General features: G+C 42.3%; 1 protein-coding gene and 1 long non-coding RNA gene across 2 annotated transcripts; one reads left to right on the forward strand and one right to left on the reverse strand.

The window, feature by feature from the left end:
* Positions 1–1,184: 1,184 nt before the first annotated feature.
* LOC108706426 (golgin subfamily A member 6-like protein 22) lies at positions 1,185–10,888 on the reverse strand. Its single transcript, XM_041585859.1, has 11 exons — positions 10,312–10,888; positions 8,046–8,296; positions 7,171–7,208; positions 6,157–6,229; positions 5,597–5,636; positions 4,963–5,050; positions 4,122–4,169; positions 3,640–3,687; positions 3,464–3,537; positions 1,862–2,837; positions 1,185–1,365 (listed from the first exon to the last, which is right to left on the reverse strand). Exons 3-11 carry the CDS (start codon positions 7,192–7,194, stop codon positions 1,306–1,308), a joined length of 1,431 nt encoding a protein of 476 aa, XP_041441793.1. The 5' UTR covers positions 7,195–7,208; positions 8,046–8,296; positions 10,312–10,888; the 3' UTR covers positions 1,185–1,305.
* A 61-nt stretch (positions 10,889–10,949) lies between these two features.
* Positions 10,950–13,566, forward strand: LOC121401363. Its single transcript, XR_005966181.1, has 2 exons — positions 10,950–11,412; positions 13,159–13,566. It is a non-coding gene; the product is annotated as an uncharacterized LOC121401363 (long non-coding RNA).
* The last annotated feature ends 3,490 nt before the right edge of the window (positions 13,567–17,056 follow it).

Consider the following 17,056-nt stretch of genomic DNA (forward strand, 5'->3'; position numbering starts at 1 on the left):
TCCTTCCTGACTCCAAATGGCAATCGGTATTACTCCCTGGATCATGGCTTAAAGGAACAGTTCAGTGTAAAAATAAACACTGTGCAAATAGATTGTGCACAATAAAAAATGTTTCTAATATAGTGAGTTAGCCAAAAATGTAATGTATAAAGACTGGAGTGACTGGATGTCTAACATAATAGCCAGAACATTACTTCCTGTGGCCCCCCTTCAAGTCACTGATTGGTTAGTGGCTGGTAACCAATCAGCTGAAACCAAGAGAGCTGCAAAGCAGGAAGTAATTTTCTGGCTATTATGTTACACATCCATTTACACCAGCCTTCAAACATTACATTTTTGGCTAACTCACTACATTAGAAACATTATTTTATTTTCACAGTCTATTTACCCAGTTTTTCTATTTACATTAAACTGAACACAGGAATCGTATTAAAGGAATCATTCGGTATAAAAATAAACACTGGCTAAATAGATAGTCTGTGCAAAATAAAAAATGTTTCTAATATAGTAAGTTAGCCAAAAATGTAATGTATAAAGGCTGGAGTGACTGGATGTGTAACATAATAGCCAGAACACTACTTCCTGATTTGCAGCCCATGTGGCCCCTTCAAGTCACTGATTGGTTAGTGGCTGGTAACCAATCAGTGGAAACCAAGAGAGCTGCAAAGCAGGAAGTAGTGTTCTGGCTATTATGTTAGACATCCAGTCACTCCAGCCTTTATACATTACATTTTTGGCTAACTCACTATATTCAAAAGATTTTTTATTTTACACAACCTATCTATTTACCTAATGTTTATTTTAATATAGAACAGTTCCTTTAATATGTCTGTGTTTAGTTCACTGTAAAAAAAGAAAAACTGGGTAAATAGATAGGATGTTTAAAATAAAAAATGTCTCTAATATAGTAATTTAGCCAAAAATGTAACATATAAAGGCTGGAGTGACTGAATGTCTAACATAATAGCCAGAACACAACTTCCTGATTTGCAGCCCATGTGGCCCCCTTCAAGTCACTGATTGGTTAGTGGCTGGTAACCAATCAGTGGAAACCAAGAGAGCTGCAAAGCAGGAAGTAGTGTTCTGGCTATTATGTTAGACATCCAGTCACTCCAGCCTTTATACATTACATTTTTGGCTAACTCACTATATTCAAAAGATTTTTTATTTTGCACATCCTATCTATTTACCTAATGTTTATTTTAATACTGAATGATTCCTTTAATATGTGTGTGTGGAAGGGAGGGTGCGTGTGTAAGTGTATGTGTGAATGCTTGTGTGGGGTCCAGTGTGGGTGCAATGTATTTACGGCGCAGGAGTGGGGCGACGACAATTTATCCCTCGGAAGAACTTCTTGGTGGAACGCTGCAAAGAAAAGAAATATCTTGTAAATTGTTAAAGAAGAATTAATTACAGATAAATAATTATTAGCATGTCAGCTCTCTGGAATGGCACCTTTTATTCTTATATTGATCAGCTGGTGTGAGTCTAGTTTCTAGTGGCAAAGTTATTTCCAAAGAAGGGAAGAGCTACAACAGCCCTATGAGAGTTACCAAACCTCCCCCTAGTTGTCTATAGAGAATCAACAGCGGTATCTGGAGACTTGGCCAGATCTCTGCTCAGAGTCAGTAACCCAGTACAACCTATAGACAGCCATACCCTGGCCAATAGGGGAAATTCTCTGACTGATCAGGCCACAGGCAAAAAAAGACAGAGAACATACAAGGCAGCTATGGCAACCTTTCAATTTCTCCAATCATTTGGGTAGACAGCCTGAACGACTGGAAGGCTATAAAGTACACGAGAGCCAACATGGTGTATTAGCATAAGAAAATAAAAAGCCAGTAATTAGATATATTACCCAGATCCTCTGGAGCCTGTTTGCAACCCTTCTTCTCCGGGTTGGCTGCTGCTGTTTTTGCTCAGCAGGAACTTCTTCTTCTAAATCCTGCTTTTTCTGCTCTTGTTCCTCCAGGTCTGTCACCTCTTTCTCCGGTTCTTCCCCATTTTCTTGGTTTTCAGCAGGAATATCTTCTTCTTGTTCCTGCTTTTGTTCCTCTTCTTCCTCCACTTCTATCACCTCTTCTTTCTCCAGTTCTTCCATGTCTTCTTGCTGTTCAAGAGGAACCTCTTTCTTCTGTTCTTCTGCCTCTTCTTGCTGTTCAGCAGGAACATCTTCCTCTTGTTCCTGCTTTTGCTCTTCTTGTCCCTCCAGTTCCATCACTTCCTCTTCATATTCAGGAGGATCATCTTTCTCAAGTTCTTCCAAATCCTCTTTCTTTTCAGCAGGACCATCTTTGTCTTGCTCCTTTTTTTGCTCCTCTTGTTCCTCCTGTTCCATCTCTTCCTCTTGCTGTTCTGGAGGAACATCTTTCTCTAGTTCTTCCATATCCTCTTTCTTTTCAACAGGAACATCTTCGTCTTGTTCCTTCTTTTTCTCCTCTTGTTCCTCCTGTTCCATCTCTTCCTCTTGTTGTTCTGGAGGAACATCTTTCTCTAGTTCTTCCAAATCCTCTTTCTTTTCAGCAGGACCATCTTTGTCTTGCTCCTTTTTTTGCTCCTCTTGTTCCTCCTGTTCCATCTCTTCCTCTTGCTGTTCTGGAGGAACATCTTTCTCTAGTTCTTCCATATCCTCTTTCTTTTCAACAGGAACATCTTCGTCTTGTTCCTTCTTTTTCTCCTCTTGTTCCTCCTGTTCCATCTCTTCCTCTTGTTGTTCTGGAGGAACATCTTTCTCTAGTTCTTCCACCTCTTCATGGTGTTCCACCTCTTCTTGCTCCTCCCGATGGTTCTCTTCCTGCAGCTGATCTTCCTCCACTTTTTCCTGTTGACTGGTCCTAAAGGGGATATAATCGAGAATCAGTCAGTGTAATTTGTTTCCAAAGTGTTGAGACTACAAATATCATTACTGAAGTAATAATATATTCCCTGATAGTCTTTGATGTGTTGTTGGGGGGGGGGATTTAGTATATTATATGGGTAGATAAGAGTAAACTGATAGACCAGCTCAAATTTTTGTGTAAAATGGGATAAAAAGAACAGGTTTTCCAATATAATTTTTTTTTGCCTTCTTGCTGTGTTATTATATAGAACCTATTTCTGTGTGATCTTTGCCTGAATGGACTGAATGGTTCCTAACTCACAATTCAAACTATTGCAAAGCCACACTCCAACTGGTTGTACAAGTGACTTTTTCTGTTTAATCCTGATTAGATTAAATTAGATGTCTAATTGTAGGCTGCAGCTGAGGAATTCTGGGAGATTGTGGTGGCACCTGCAGTCCAATATGAAACTGTGTAACGCTGAAATCAGTGCTCTGACTGGCTACATTCATTTTTTCTTTTATATATATATATATATATATATATATATATATATATATATATATATATATATATATATATATATATATTGTTCTTCTGCATCATAAACTGGAATGGAATATTAAATGTAAAATACATACATGGCAGCTTCTTCCAGCTCCTTCTCCTTCTCGAGGAGTTTTCTCTCCATGCCCTCCGATATTGATCTTAAGGTCTGTCGGGGAAGACACAAGGAGAGGAGCAAAGGGTAAATAAGACATTTATACTCTGTATTGGAGGAAGCATGAGGGACAGAGACAGTGATCCGGACACTTACTTTTAAGGCTTCAGCAACCTCCTCTGGGTCTATGTTGATGTCTCTGAGCTGTGGGAGAAGAGACTCAATGTTATACAAACACTGCATTGTACCCATGTTATTAGGGTTCCTATGAGGGGCCTCTGTGCATAACCCACACTGCATTGCAACAGTTTTTGCTTTTGCTTTGTTGCTGCTGAAAATGGGACTTAAGTGGGTGAGTTTAGAAAAGATCCGGTCAATAATACTGTTACTACTGTTACTAAGACACCCAGCAGGGGCGTAACTATAGAGGAAGCAGACCCTGCGGCTGCAGGGGGGCCCAGGAGATATAGGGGCCCCACGAGGCCCTAATTCATATACAATTTCAATAAATATTGGAGAAACAAGTCAACCTCTAAACATTTTGGGGGCCTGAAAAATAATTTGCTGTGGGGCCCAGTAATATCTAGTTACGCCACTGACACCCAGTCACTAATAATAAGACTAATAATGCCACTTACAGGTGATTCCGGCAGCTGGAAATCAGCCACAATATTATCCAGTTGTTCCTGTAAAATAAAAAAAAGTGTCAGTGTGAGGGAGAAATGGATTAAGCAATATTATCGGGTAGATGAGAAGCAGAAATATGGAGCAGCGCTGCTGTGCAGTTCCCATTCACCTGCAGTGTCACTATAGGCCACACATCAGTGATATGTTTATAATTATAATAATAATAATAATAATAATTAGATATATGATTATATGGGTTACTGTCAGTTCCTGGTTTAAAGGGCATAAGAACCAAATACTGGCAACAATAGGAATTTACAATAAATATTAGTGCTTCACCCGCATGTACATGAAGGCCACAGGGCAATGTTTTTACAGACATGGGGATAACATTTTAGTTTTCTTCTCAGTTTGGGACATAAAACATATATAGTCTCCTCTATAATTAGTTTCTAGTCTGGAGGTGCAATAGCTGACTACATTGTATAAGCCAAGAGCTGGCAATCTAATGCCACATTTGATTCAAAATAAATTACAAATAGTTAATGGACTGAATCAGACCAGGGGCGCAACAGTCCATGAGAAACAAAAGGCCTGGGGATACAATATTTCTATCATGTCTGGACTGAGAATTAAAAAAGGTCCTGGGATTTCAGGTACACAGAAGCCCAATCAGCCCACATAGAGGCCCAAACAGCCCCCACCAGCCCACTAAATACTGACTTTCTATGGGACCTTAAAGCAGCCCCTCTGGCATTTGCCAGAACCCATAGATTGCCAGTCCAGGCCTGATTTCTATAAAAATAATAATTACAATCTAATATCATTTATTCCCTATTTTGGATTCCTTACCTGATTCATGACCACGTAGATGTAATACACCAGGTTCGCCCTAGTCAGGTACTGGTGGGTGGCTGCATATCGGATCAGGAAGTTGGCTCTGAAAAAGAATTGCCATTGAGCATTAATACAAGGTTTTATCTACTGCTGCATTGCATTTCTACTATGTCTGGGCCCTGGTTAACCTATATAGAGCCCAAATGATCTAAAAACAGTGAAAATAAAAAGGCACTAATAAAATAACAATTTCCGGCAAAATAATCTTTTTTAGAGATAGTTGAAGGAGGAAAAGTCAGCTATAAATGTTCTAAATTGCTTACGATGAATATTTATAAATAGGGCCCTGGTGTGGAGCCGATGGGCAAAGTCCATACAATCTTGAAGCAGGGGGTTTATTTACTATGTGATGCTGCAATTAGAGAATGGGTGATTGGGTGCATGTGTCTGGCCCCTGGCACACCTTGTACTTTATTCAGACCCCCAAGAGATAGTGTCTCAGGGGCCAAACAATACAGGACAGGTCAATTGACTCCAAATTCTGAGGCCAATGAGGGATCCCATTTTGCCCCCTTATCTCTCCTACACCCCCCCCCCCGGGGCAATGGCCAACAATTCCCAAAAATAAGCAGATTTCTGTTTTACTTACAAGTCGTCGATCTTCCCGAACTGTCTCCTGTAGTGATGTTCTGCAAGGGAAAAAACATTTCCATGAAACACTGAGCTAAAGGAGGGAAGGACATTCACATACAATTCTCTCTCTGACATTTTCTCCCAACCTTTATGCCTTCAAAAGATCTCTTAAAATACACTTATTTAGAGAAGCCTCCCCTCCCCCTGCTTAACTACCAAATGCAATACCACATACAGTACTACATCTCTCACCCGCTTATATCTGATCCTGCCCACTCCCACACCTCGTGTCTTATTCCCTTCCCTTTAGATTGTAAGCTCTTTTTGCACAGAGCCTTCCTTACCTTTTGTACCGGTATTGGTTGTGATGTATGTAACTACATATGTTCTATGTTTGTAATTAATGTGACTTAGTTGTATAAACACATTTACTTTACAGCACTGCAAAATATGTTGGCGCTATATAAATACATATTATTAATAATAATAATAAACCAGTGCTACAGCCTTTGAAACCCTAGCAGCCTACTGAGAAGCCCATTGAATAAAGGAATGGATGATTCATATAATATTTACCATAAAAATAGAGGAGACTCTTGATGTCTGTCTCCTCCTCCTCCCTGAAGTTCTTCCGGGTCAACAGAACCGCCTGTAAGAAAAGAAGGAGAGATACAATTTAGAATGGGTGTAAACAGGGCTGCCATCAGAAATCGCAGGGCCCCATACGACAACATTTCCTCGGCCCCCTTCGCTGAGCCCACCACAAGCCCCACCTACAGGTCCGCCCTCCCCACCCCACAGGTCCACCCCCCACATTGGTGGCTAGGGTTCCCACATGTTAATAAAAAATACAAAACTATTGGTGGTCAGGGCCAATCATTAAAAAATATTGGTGGCTCGGACCCCACATGGGAAAAAAATAATTGGTTGCCAGGGCCCCCCCCACATTATAAGAAAATTGGTGGCCAGGGCCCCCCTTAAACATCCATGTAAAAAAAACTTGCCCCCCAGAAGTTTGAAAGAAAATTAGTGACCAGGGCCCCACCACACAACAGGTACCACAAAGGGTTATCTTTAGGGGGCCCTGCCATGTTGCACTTACTTCATTAGTGTGGCCCACCTGCTGTAAGTGAGCTGCCAACTGCAGAAGGGAGGAGGGGAGCAGCATTTTCTTCCCTTATAGGTCACAGAATTTCAAGTCCCGGTAAAGCTGCATGGTGATTGGATGAGCTGGAGGGGAAGTTCAAACCTCAGCTATTTAATCCAGCAGCTCAACTCTAACTTAAACTCTGTGACCAATAAGAGAAAGTAATGGACATAAGAGACCTCCCCCTGTGCTCCCGCCCTGCCTTCCCGAAGTCGGCAGCTTTCAGAAAGCAGGGGGGCCCGGCTAATCAAGTAAGTGCGGCGTGGCCAGGCCCCCCTTAGCCTCGGGCCCCCTACAACTCTCTCCCCTCTCCCCCCCTGTTGGCGGCCCTGGGTGTAAATGCCGCCTGTATCATGGTATGGCAGCTCCCACCAGAACTTCCAGTTTAGATGAAGGAATGTTTTTTCTCTTTTTTGGAAGTACAAAAGAAACAGATACATTACCTCCATCTCTAGGGAGCGGTCCATGATGTTTCAGTCGTCTAAAGGAAGAAAAATGATACAAATCAGCAATATATTCGGCACAGCAATAGTTTCACGTTTCAAAGACTTTAATATGAATGTGACAGTCGTTATTGTGTAGTTTAAGTGTTATCAGGTGAAATAAAGTACGAGATTAAGAGACAGATATTTCCTTATCTTTATTTTACGGCACATTATGTTAAATGGCACATTATAATGCTGGTGATTGTGTTGAATTTGATTCTTTTAAGGGATACATGTGCTGTGAATATGAATGAATTGTGTTACAACAGCGCCACCTGCTGGTCATTTTCCCACCAGTCTGACCAGCAAGTAGTCAAGGAAGTTGTCAGGAGAAAGAAAGAGGCTGATGTTCTTCTGCTTAGGAAAGATGTGAGAAAGGTTTCTAATTTTAATTCTAAACAGAAGAACATCAGCCTCTTTCTTTCTCCTGACAACTTCCTTGACTACTTGCTGGTCAGACTGGTGGGAAAATGACCAGCAGGTGGCGCTGTTGTAACAAAATTCATTCATATTAACAATACATGTATCCCTTAATATCTTGGAATAAAAAGAAAATAAATAATGAATGTAAATTATAAAAGTGCTTAAAATAACCCCCTCATCAATTTTACATTCACTTATTTTTAAGGTTTACTTATCCTTTAAAGGTGAACCTTTACCCTCACAGAGCATTCTTTACACTTCATTGAAATGCATTTACATTTACAGGAGCCATAGTGTATTGGGTGCAGAGTGGGAAAACACTGGGGTTAATACAAAGTCTCATGTGAACTTAGGGCAGAGTTGCTCTAACAGATATAATACAAGTATCAATTGGATTTTTTCAAGGTTACCTTTTAAAAAAACACAGAAGTCGTAGATGTTGTCGCTTCTGGAAGAAAAATAAAAGGGACCGGCACAAGGCCGGGTACCCCAAGGGGTCTCCCTGAGGAGACCTTGGCTATCCCAAAAAACTAGTTTTGATAAGATGGATAATATCAAACTAGGGGGAAGCCAAAAAATGCTCTGATGGAGATGAGCAGCAAACTTGCAGATCTTGCAAAAAAATCACAAAAATCGCAGGTAACGCGCTGTAGCCCGATGTCTGTATAGAGAGAGAGAGAATAACAATTAATACACGGATAATGCATTCAGCGCTTCATATTTCGCATAAAATACAGAGTATGGGAGAGATCTGACTATTTTACCCTTAATTTTAGCTTTGCGTCACTAGAAACTCACGGGCCTCAGATTGTACAAAACTGTAAGTCTGATCATAGCGACCAATAAGAAATGAGCATTGGCACCGATAAAGCCAGGACATAGTACACTGGTGCAATTTACTCCACGTTAGTAAGAACGGCCCAGTTATAGAGGTACAAGGGTGCAAGAAACACCATAGCAAGTAGTATTAAATGGTCTAGTACAAATTAGTATTAATACATTGGTTGCCAAAAATCAAACAATGATCCTTCTTGTCCCCAACTCAAGGACAGACTCATTGGTTTGTTAGATTTTCATCCACTGTTTAGTAGCCAGGAATGTACCAAATCCACTGTTTCAATTGGACTTTTTTTACATTTTATATCTGGTTGCTAGGCTCTCTGCCCTTAGCAACCATCCATTTGTTTGAAATCAGTGACAAAAGGAACATCCGCTAGTTAGGGGGTGTAAGCCAAATATTTCCCCTCTTTTTCCATTAAAATAAGGGTTATTTGGCAATATACAGGCAATATTAGAGGCAATATACACTTAACACAGAGCCAACCAACGGACAAAACTAACTGTCAAAACCTAGGGGTAAAGTCATCTCTCTTCTATGGGCCCTGCTGTATGTCCCCCACTCATTTACTATCACCCCCCTACTGTCCCTATGGCACGTGCCTCTGCTTCCCACCCCTAGTTCCAGACTTGGATAAAGGGAACATGTATTTAGCTACAATGTTGGTACATAAGAGCAGGGCTGGGGGCAGATACCAGGGCTGGGGGCAGATACCAGGGGCAGAGGGGCAAATCTCTAAGGAGACTGTCAGTACTGGGAACACAAATTAAGCAGCTTATGGTGAGGTACAGGGGTCCCCAAATGTTCCCTTCATTAATAAATGTGAATATTTGCTGACAGTCCTGTGTAACTGCCAAATCCTGGTCTGTGTCTCCCAACCAGCACTAAGATTAAAGGCTCCTCCCAAGCCCATTTTAGGGGAAAATCTCCAAATTCACTAAAATCAGTGACAAGAGGAACATCTGCTAGTCAGGGGGGGGGTGTAGCCCAAATATTTCTCCTTTTTTCCCATTAACATAAGGGTTATTTGGTAAAAAACAAAGTTTCAGAGGGAATATTAACAATGCAGAGCCAACCAACGGACAAAACCAACTGTCAAATCCCTTGGGGTCTCTTCTATGGGGCCTGCTGTATGTCCCTCCCACTCATCACCCCCTACTGTCCCCATGGCACGTGCCTCTGCTTCCGACCCCTAGTTCCAGACTGGGGGGCACCAACTATCCCTTTTTTCACTAATATAAGGGATATTTGGCAAAAAAAAGTCTTGGAAAGAATATAAACTTAACACAGAGCCAACCAACGGACAAAACCAACTGTCAAAACCTAGGGGTAAAGTCATCTCTCTTCTATGGGACCTGCTGTATGTCCCCCACTCATTTACTATCACCCCCTACTGTCCCCATGGCACGTGCCTCTGCTTCCCACCCCTAGTTCCAGACTTGGATAAAGGGAACATGTATTTAGCTACAATGTTGGTACATAAGAGCAGGGCTGGGGGCAGATACCAGGGGGCAGAGGGGTAAATCTCTAAGGAGCCTGTCAGTACTGGGAACACAAATTAAGCAGCTTATGGTGAGGTACAGGGGTCCCCAAATGTTCCCTTCATTAATAAATGTGAATATTTGCTGATAGTCCTGTATAACTGCCAAATCCTGGGTCTCCCAACCAGCACTAAGATTAAAGGCTCCTCCCAAGCCAATTTTAGGGGAAAAAATCTCCAAATTCACTAAAATCAGTGAGAGGCACAATACCCACAAGTTTGGGGGGCATCACCCTATTATTTACCCAAAATAAGGGTTATTTGGCAAGAAAATGTCTCAGAGGGAAAGTCCACTTACCTCTCACCAAAGTGACAACCAACGGACTGAACCAACTGTCACATCCTCAGGTGGAAGTCACCTCTGTTTCCTGCTCTTAAAGGGGAAGTGTCCCCTTTTGATGAGTGAGGTTTATATGGCATTTATTTCTAATTAGATGTGCAGTACATACACAGCCTATTAAGTACACTGAGCATTGCTTTGTATGTGTGGCCTATTGAGTCAGCGCACTGAGTCCAATGCCAATGGCAACCCACGTAACAGAGAGGAATGCTGAAGCAGCAAACATAAGCCATTAGTGACCAGTACAGAGCCATATGGGCAAGTCATTAGACTACAGGACATTGATACATGAGAAATCTCTGGAACATCCACAATAAAGAGATGAGAATGAAACGTCTGGCCGTTCTGTCCCTTATTATTGGAGAAACAGAAGTAGATAATATCAGTAAGTACTGCAGGAAGCCCCAGTCTGCTTTGTACAAAGAGTGAAAATGTGTGTAGGGAAGTCGTGTCAAATCTTTGCACTTATCCCTGTAAAGGAGCCTGTCTGTGTGCTGTGAGCTGTTACCTAGCAACCAGCTGTACAGGATCTCAGTGCTACAGGAAGTGACACAGCAGCTAGTGAGTGGCTGGCAGGAAGAGGAAGTAGCAGAAGAGAAAAGCCTGGCAGAGAGAAGCACACGCTGGACACAGAGAGAGACCAGAGAGCTGCCGGTGGGCCCAGAGAGCTGAGAGGCTCCACCAAAATCAGACATTTGGATCAGGCTGGGACAGGGAAGCCTCATACTGTGCCTGGAGAGACAGAGAGTGTGAAAGGAATCCAGACTGGAGGAACAACCAGCAGGAGATTCCTATCTGAGCATCCAAAGGGGCTGCTAGTCTCACTGTATGTCTGACTGTGCTGGACTCCACTCAAGACAAACTGTAAAGCATCTAAAGAGGATTTGGAGTGAGGACTGAGATTTAAAGTGACAGGGTACTAAAGGAGCGCTCGCAGATTTCTACACATTTCTATTAGTTGGACTGTGAGGAGCCATCCGTTACTTTAAAGAACTTATCCAGTTATTTAGTCTGACAGACCACGCAAGCAAGTTACTTAGTGAGGCCCTATTGCCACCGGTTAGTGCTGTCTCTATTAGTTGCCCATTTATTTTACATAAACAAGTTCTGTGTAACAAATAGTGTGTGTGTTTTATTACTGTGTTCCCAGTGGGGCCACTCGTAGGTTCCCGCTAGGTGGAGACACTGCGCTACTAAGTACCAGGATCATACCTCCTAACTGTCCTGTTTTTAGAGGGACAGTCCCTCTTTTCAACCCGCAGTCCCTCATTTGTACTGGAAAGTCTTGTTTTTCTCTGCACTGAACAGCCAGAAAAAGACACAAAGTTTCTAACTTAATTGGCTTTTGGCAGAGAGCCAGAACAGCCACAGCAGAAGATAAGATACTTTTGTAACAATTTCTAGATAAGCAAATAAGTAATTGTAACAGGTCCTTTGGTAAATGTTAGACTCACAGCTTAAAGGGCAATTCACCTTTATTAGAAAAACTATAATAATGGGGAAAAAAATACTGAAATATGTTCAAACTGTGATAACCTGCCAAATTTTGTAAAATGAACATGGTAATTAGGGGTGTGGCACAGAGAGCAGAATTCTGCAGGGCAGCAGCTGAAGAGTGGAGCAGGAAGCAGTGCAGGAGCAGTACTGGAAGCAGAACAGGAAGTAATACAGAAAACAGTGCAGGACGTAGAGCAGGAAGCAGAGCAGGAAGTTATACAGGAAACAGTGAAGGAAGTAGCGCAGGAAGTAATACAGGAAACAGTGCAGGATGTAGAGCAGGGAGTAGTACAGGAAGTAATATAGGAAGCAGTGCAGGAAGTAGAGCAGGAAGCAGTGCAGGAGACAGACTGGAGGAAAGAGGATCAGAGAGTTCAGTTCTGGACTTGGGAATCGACAGCAGAGAGAGGAGTTGGACCAAGAAATGACAGGCAAAAGTATTGAGCAGGAGGAGAATCGACAGGTGGTGACTTGGGCAATGGGGATTGGGAGGAATGTAGTGGCTTCCTAGTTGCTTTGGTCTGTCACACTCAAGCTCACCACACATTCAGACCATTCTGATTGGACAGATTATTGCATTGTACTAAATTGGCTCTATATTGCTAATACAGAGTTTTTTCAGAGTAAATCAGACTTGGAAGGTTGAGAACCTGGCACTGATATGTTTGCAGTCATCCACCCTATATACTGGGGCCCCCAGACTGGCCTCAGATCAGATTGAAAGACTGAACAGGTCTGTGTATGGCCATTTTAAATTTTAGGTTCGTGTCTAGAGAGTAAATCAACTTCTGACTGTTAATTATCTGTTAATTATCTCATGGTGCCAGGTGCAAGAATGAGTGTCAGCTTATGAAACCAGCTGCTTGCGTTATCTCACTGACACCAGGCACTGGGTGCATTTGTCAGACACAGGCCAGCATGGCAAATTATCATCTTGGTGAGTGGCTGCTTGCAGCTCATTTAGTAAGCAGCCAATCACGATGAGTCTGTCTAAACAACTGATGTCTTGGGTATCTGCTTGCAATATCTGTTGTCTAGTGCCCCCTACACCCCACCCACCTTGAGCTGAAACCTTTGTGCTTCATTATAGAAGTGCAAAGAGCTGCAACTATGTTCTAAAACTGCAGTGCAAAAAATAAGGCTCTTTTCACTATTTTTTTCCACTTTACACCCTGTCCAAGGCTTCGTAAATGTCAGCTTCAGTTACAACTACTGAATGAACCAGTGAATAAGAATACTTAAGATAAAGTTAACGTCCCCTTTAAAATGCAACAAGTGGAATCACTAATTTGTGTGTTGTGGTTTTAGAAGCTGCTGCAGAAGAAAAGCGCAGGAGCGGAAGGCGGAATCCCATATCCAGGAACAGCTCCCGTAACAGCAGCTCCAGGAGAAACATCTCTAAGAGACTGGAGCAGTTCTACCGCAAAGTGGAGCAGGAATCTCAGAGGGACCTGGAGATGCTGAAGCACCTGTAGGAGCAAAATCTCCAGGTTCTACGCTTGGCCATGGTCCGGTAGGAAGGAGGGAGACTGGGAATGTGCTGTTGGTGTGTGTTTGTGTGCACGGCATCAGAATGACTGCACCCCAATGAACAGAAGTCTGTACCCCTAGAGTGTATGAGAAACTGAAGCATTAACCAAAATGGAAATCACTTGGCCAACTTAAAGGGCTGAAACAATATTGGCCTTTAAATGAAATTGTAGCATTAATACAGTAGCACAGTTTGCAGTTGTTCTTCATTTATTTATGGTTTGCAGTTTTGAAATAATCTATTATTCTCCTAATGAACCGCACGGTGTCTGACAAGGAAGTGACACTCGTATACCCTCTTTATGATATGGACACAAAACATTTTAATTGGATTAAAAGATCACAAATATTTCATATTAAACTAATGTCCTTTGCTATATTGTATGTACATTATCATATAGATTCCCTTTAACACAGGGGATTAAAATACAAAGGTATTGTCAGGCCTTTTTTTCCCTTCATTCAAATGTGACCCACTGTAGATTTCATGTTGCTGGCAGGAGGTAACCCCATTGCGGACAACATGGAATCTACATTGTTGGCAAAGAAAAGGTTAAAAGTCACGCTGTTATGCCAAAATATCTCCATCTTCCTATGGATACTGGTCCATCTTTCCCATTCTGAGACATGGCCTTCCATTCCAGTAGTTGAAAGCTCCGGTTCCGGTATCATGGCTAGATCATTAGGGAAGCAGCATTTTTCAACAGGAGAGGCAGAGCCACCTCCAAAATATCGACCTCCAGATCCAGGGACTGGCCGACTCCTTCCAGAACCATAACGGCAAATATCACCGACGTAAAGTTGCTCTGGAGCTTTACCTGGAAGGGAAGGAAGTTGTTTTGGGTTCCCAAGGACACTCAGAACATTTGGGTTGTTAGGTTTTAAGGTTCTACACAAAGGTTTTCCAGACTCGATGGAAGAGCAGAAGATGGAGTTAAAAAACTTTACATTGTACGCCATGAGAATCCGGAAAACTCGGGACAGCAGAACTACCACTTACAACTGCAGTGAGACGGGAAATTAGTAGCTACTAACGAGTGGGACTGGAGGAGACAGCTAACCTTTACCATAACAACTGTCATCCTCCTGACCTCTGTCCCAGCTCTGCCATGTCCTTCATGTATCCCTCTACATCTGTGCACTGATTGGCTCTGGCGTAACGTAGGATCAGCTCCGCTACTTCCTCACCCTGTAACACATATATCTTCTCTATTACTGACCAATGGGGCAGGGGTCTGGTCAGACCACCTGTGGGACATACCAGGTAGTGGGTTTACATTTAGGTCAGGGGGTCCTGGTCAAGCATGGTTGTGCCCACACAGGCCAGTGCTGGTTTTAGAAGCAAAAAGCTTCCCTTCTTGTTCATGGAGTAACCCAACAATGTGAGTGTGATTGGTTGCTTTCACCTTGGTTCTGAAACAGCCAATCACAGTGAGATATTCCCAAGACATTGGCAATGATGTTCTGGTGCAGTAGAACCTGATAAAGGTGTGACACAAGCCTTGCACACTTACCTGGTGAACCTCTAGCACCAGGATATTTCCAGGGTGCAGGTCAGCATGGACGAAATTATCTGGGGGGGGGGAGATTGAGACAAAGAGATTCCAGTTTAGGTGATTGTGTGGACCAAGTGAAGCAGACATAGTGATCAGTGTGTGGCTGCATTTGCAACCCAAGTGTACAACCCAAACAATCAGGGTTGGACTGGGACACTGGGGAAAAAAAACATGGTGGGCCGCAGCCCTCTTGGGACATTGCACTTGGGTGCTCCTCACCAGACTCTGCTGCTCTATTGCACCCCAATGGGCAACAGTGGTACTGCAGCTAATAATCTATAAACATATGTATCTATGGACTTTAGCAAGAGAGAAATGTGAATAAAGCAGCGCCCAGATAACAGAAGCGCTTTCCATTTTGAGTAACAAGTCCAACCCCAATGATCCTTTGTTTTATCTGGACAGCGTCTGGCTCTTGCAGGTACAGGGACAATTTGATTCCCCTTCCTAAAAACACAACACAAAATTGCCATTATTGGTATTAAGTAATTTGCTATTCTCTGCACTGTGGGTCCTGACTACACAGACCAGCTCTGCTCCATTTCCCATAATGCTTTGCGCACTGCTTTCAATCTTCTTATCCCAAGGCATTGTGGGAAGTACAGCCTTGGCTGAAGGAGCTCTATAACCAAGTTTTATATAGGTCATGGGCCTCGAGCACCGTCACATTTTAAAGCAGGGGGTACATTACTTTTATAATACACAAGTCTCAGTGATGTCATTTATTACCACTGATGACATCACTAAGCCACGTTTATACAGATACATTTTACCAGGATATTCAAGGCCCCTGTCTATTAAGACTCCAAGAACTTACTTTGAAGGTCTTGAATCTAAAACACTTCTTTGAGTTCACCACTAGGAGGCAGCAGAGTATGGACTGTGCGGGGCTCATTTGTTTCTGATGTTGGTTTCTGGACTTTCCCTTTAATTTATACAATGTCAGAAGTCAAGGGGGCACTAGAGGGGAATCAATTTTCTTATACGTTGTGCAGCTAATGGCAAATACTTCTACTTGAAGTTTACGGGGTTTTTTTTTATTACCCTTAACTGGGATCAGCACCTACTTCTGTTACATACTTTCAGGAGTCAGAACTGCCAGTGTCAAGATTAAAAACAGCAGATGCTTTCAATTGAAATTACATTTGCACATAAAATCATTTATTTACATATATGAAAAAAAATAATATATGTACATTGGATTGTATGTTTGGGTGTACTTCCCCTTTAATGTTACTCAATCATCCTTCCCAGCTATCCATTAAGGTAAATACTGAACATAGAGGTTGAGGTTTTCTTTATTCTATGGCCCTGGTCTCTCCGGAGTTGCACTATGCAGGAATACACGTGGCTTCAATTTAGACAGGTTCTTAGATAAAGGCCAAAGGCATCAGATTTGGGATTTTATTGTTTGGCTCCACCTACCCCAATCTTCTTTGCCCCAAAAACATAAAGTAATTCCCAATGGCAAAGGGGAAATAAACCGATGGGTATCGGCCTTTGCTTGTTCCTGTTTCTGCTTTTTTTTTTTTAACTTCCTGTTCGTAGACTGCGTAATTTTAATTTGCTTGTTCAGGGGGTACAGTATAATTTAGGGTTGACAACGAGAACGATTTGCTTAGACTGCCCGGGCACTATGGCCACACACTCTGCTGATTGGTGCTTTGCTTTTATTCCCAATATCCAGATGGTCTGATGGAAGTGATACCCCAGGAGATTCCCAGAGAGTCTGTTACCCTTGTCTCTTTAAATGACTACAATCCCTGCCATAAAGCAAGGCAGGACTGCCGCTCTTTTGCCAGACAGGAAGTAGAGACAGTCACATGATGATCCCCTCAATCCTATTTTACACAATATTTCCCATGAGTTTGCTCAGAGCTGTACCCACTTAGCATTGTATTAAAGGGGCAGTCGATTACGGATCTTCAGAAGAATGGAAGGCGTGTGCTGATCCTAATGTGGCCACTGGGGGGCACAGTTTCATGGGAGTGAATAGAGAAGATTTCATTTAAACTCAGTAGAAGGGCAGTAAGTTTTACCCTGTGCTTATAGGTAAAGGGCAAGTAAATCCCTTCAAAGAGTTTGATCAGAAAAAAATAGCATTTAAATCCCACATTTAT

The sequence above is a fragment of the Xenopus laevis genome, chromosome 3L, assembly GCF_017654675.1.
Source record: "Xenopus laevis strain J_2021 chromosome 3L, Xenopus_laevis_v10.1, whole genome shotgun sequence".
NCBI classification, from domain to species: Eukaryota; Metazoa; Chordata; class Amphibia; order Anura; family Pipidae; genus Xenopus; species Xenopus laevis.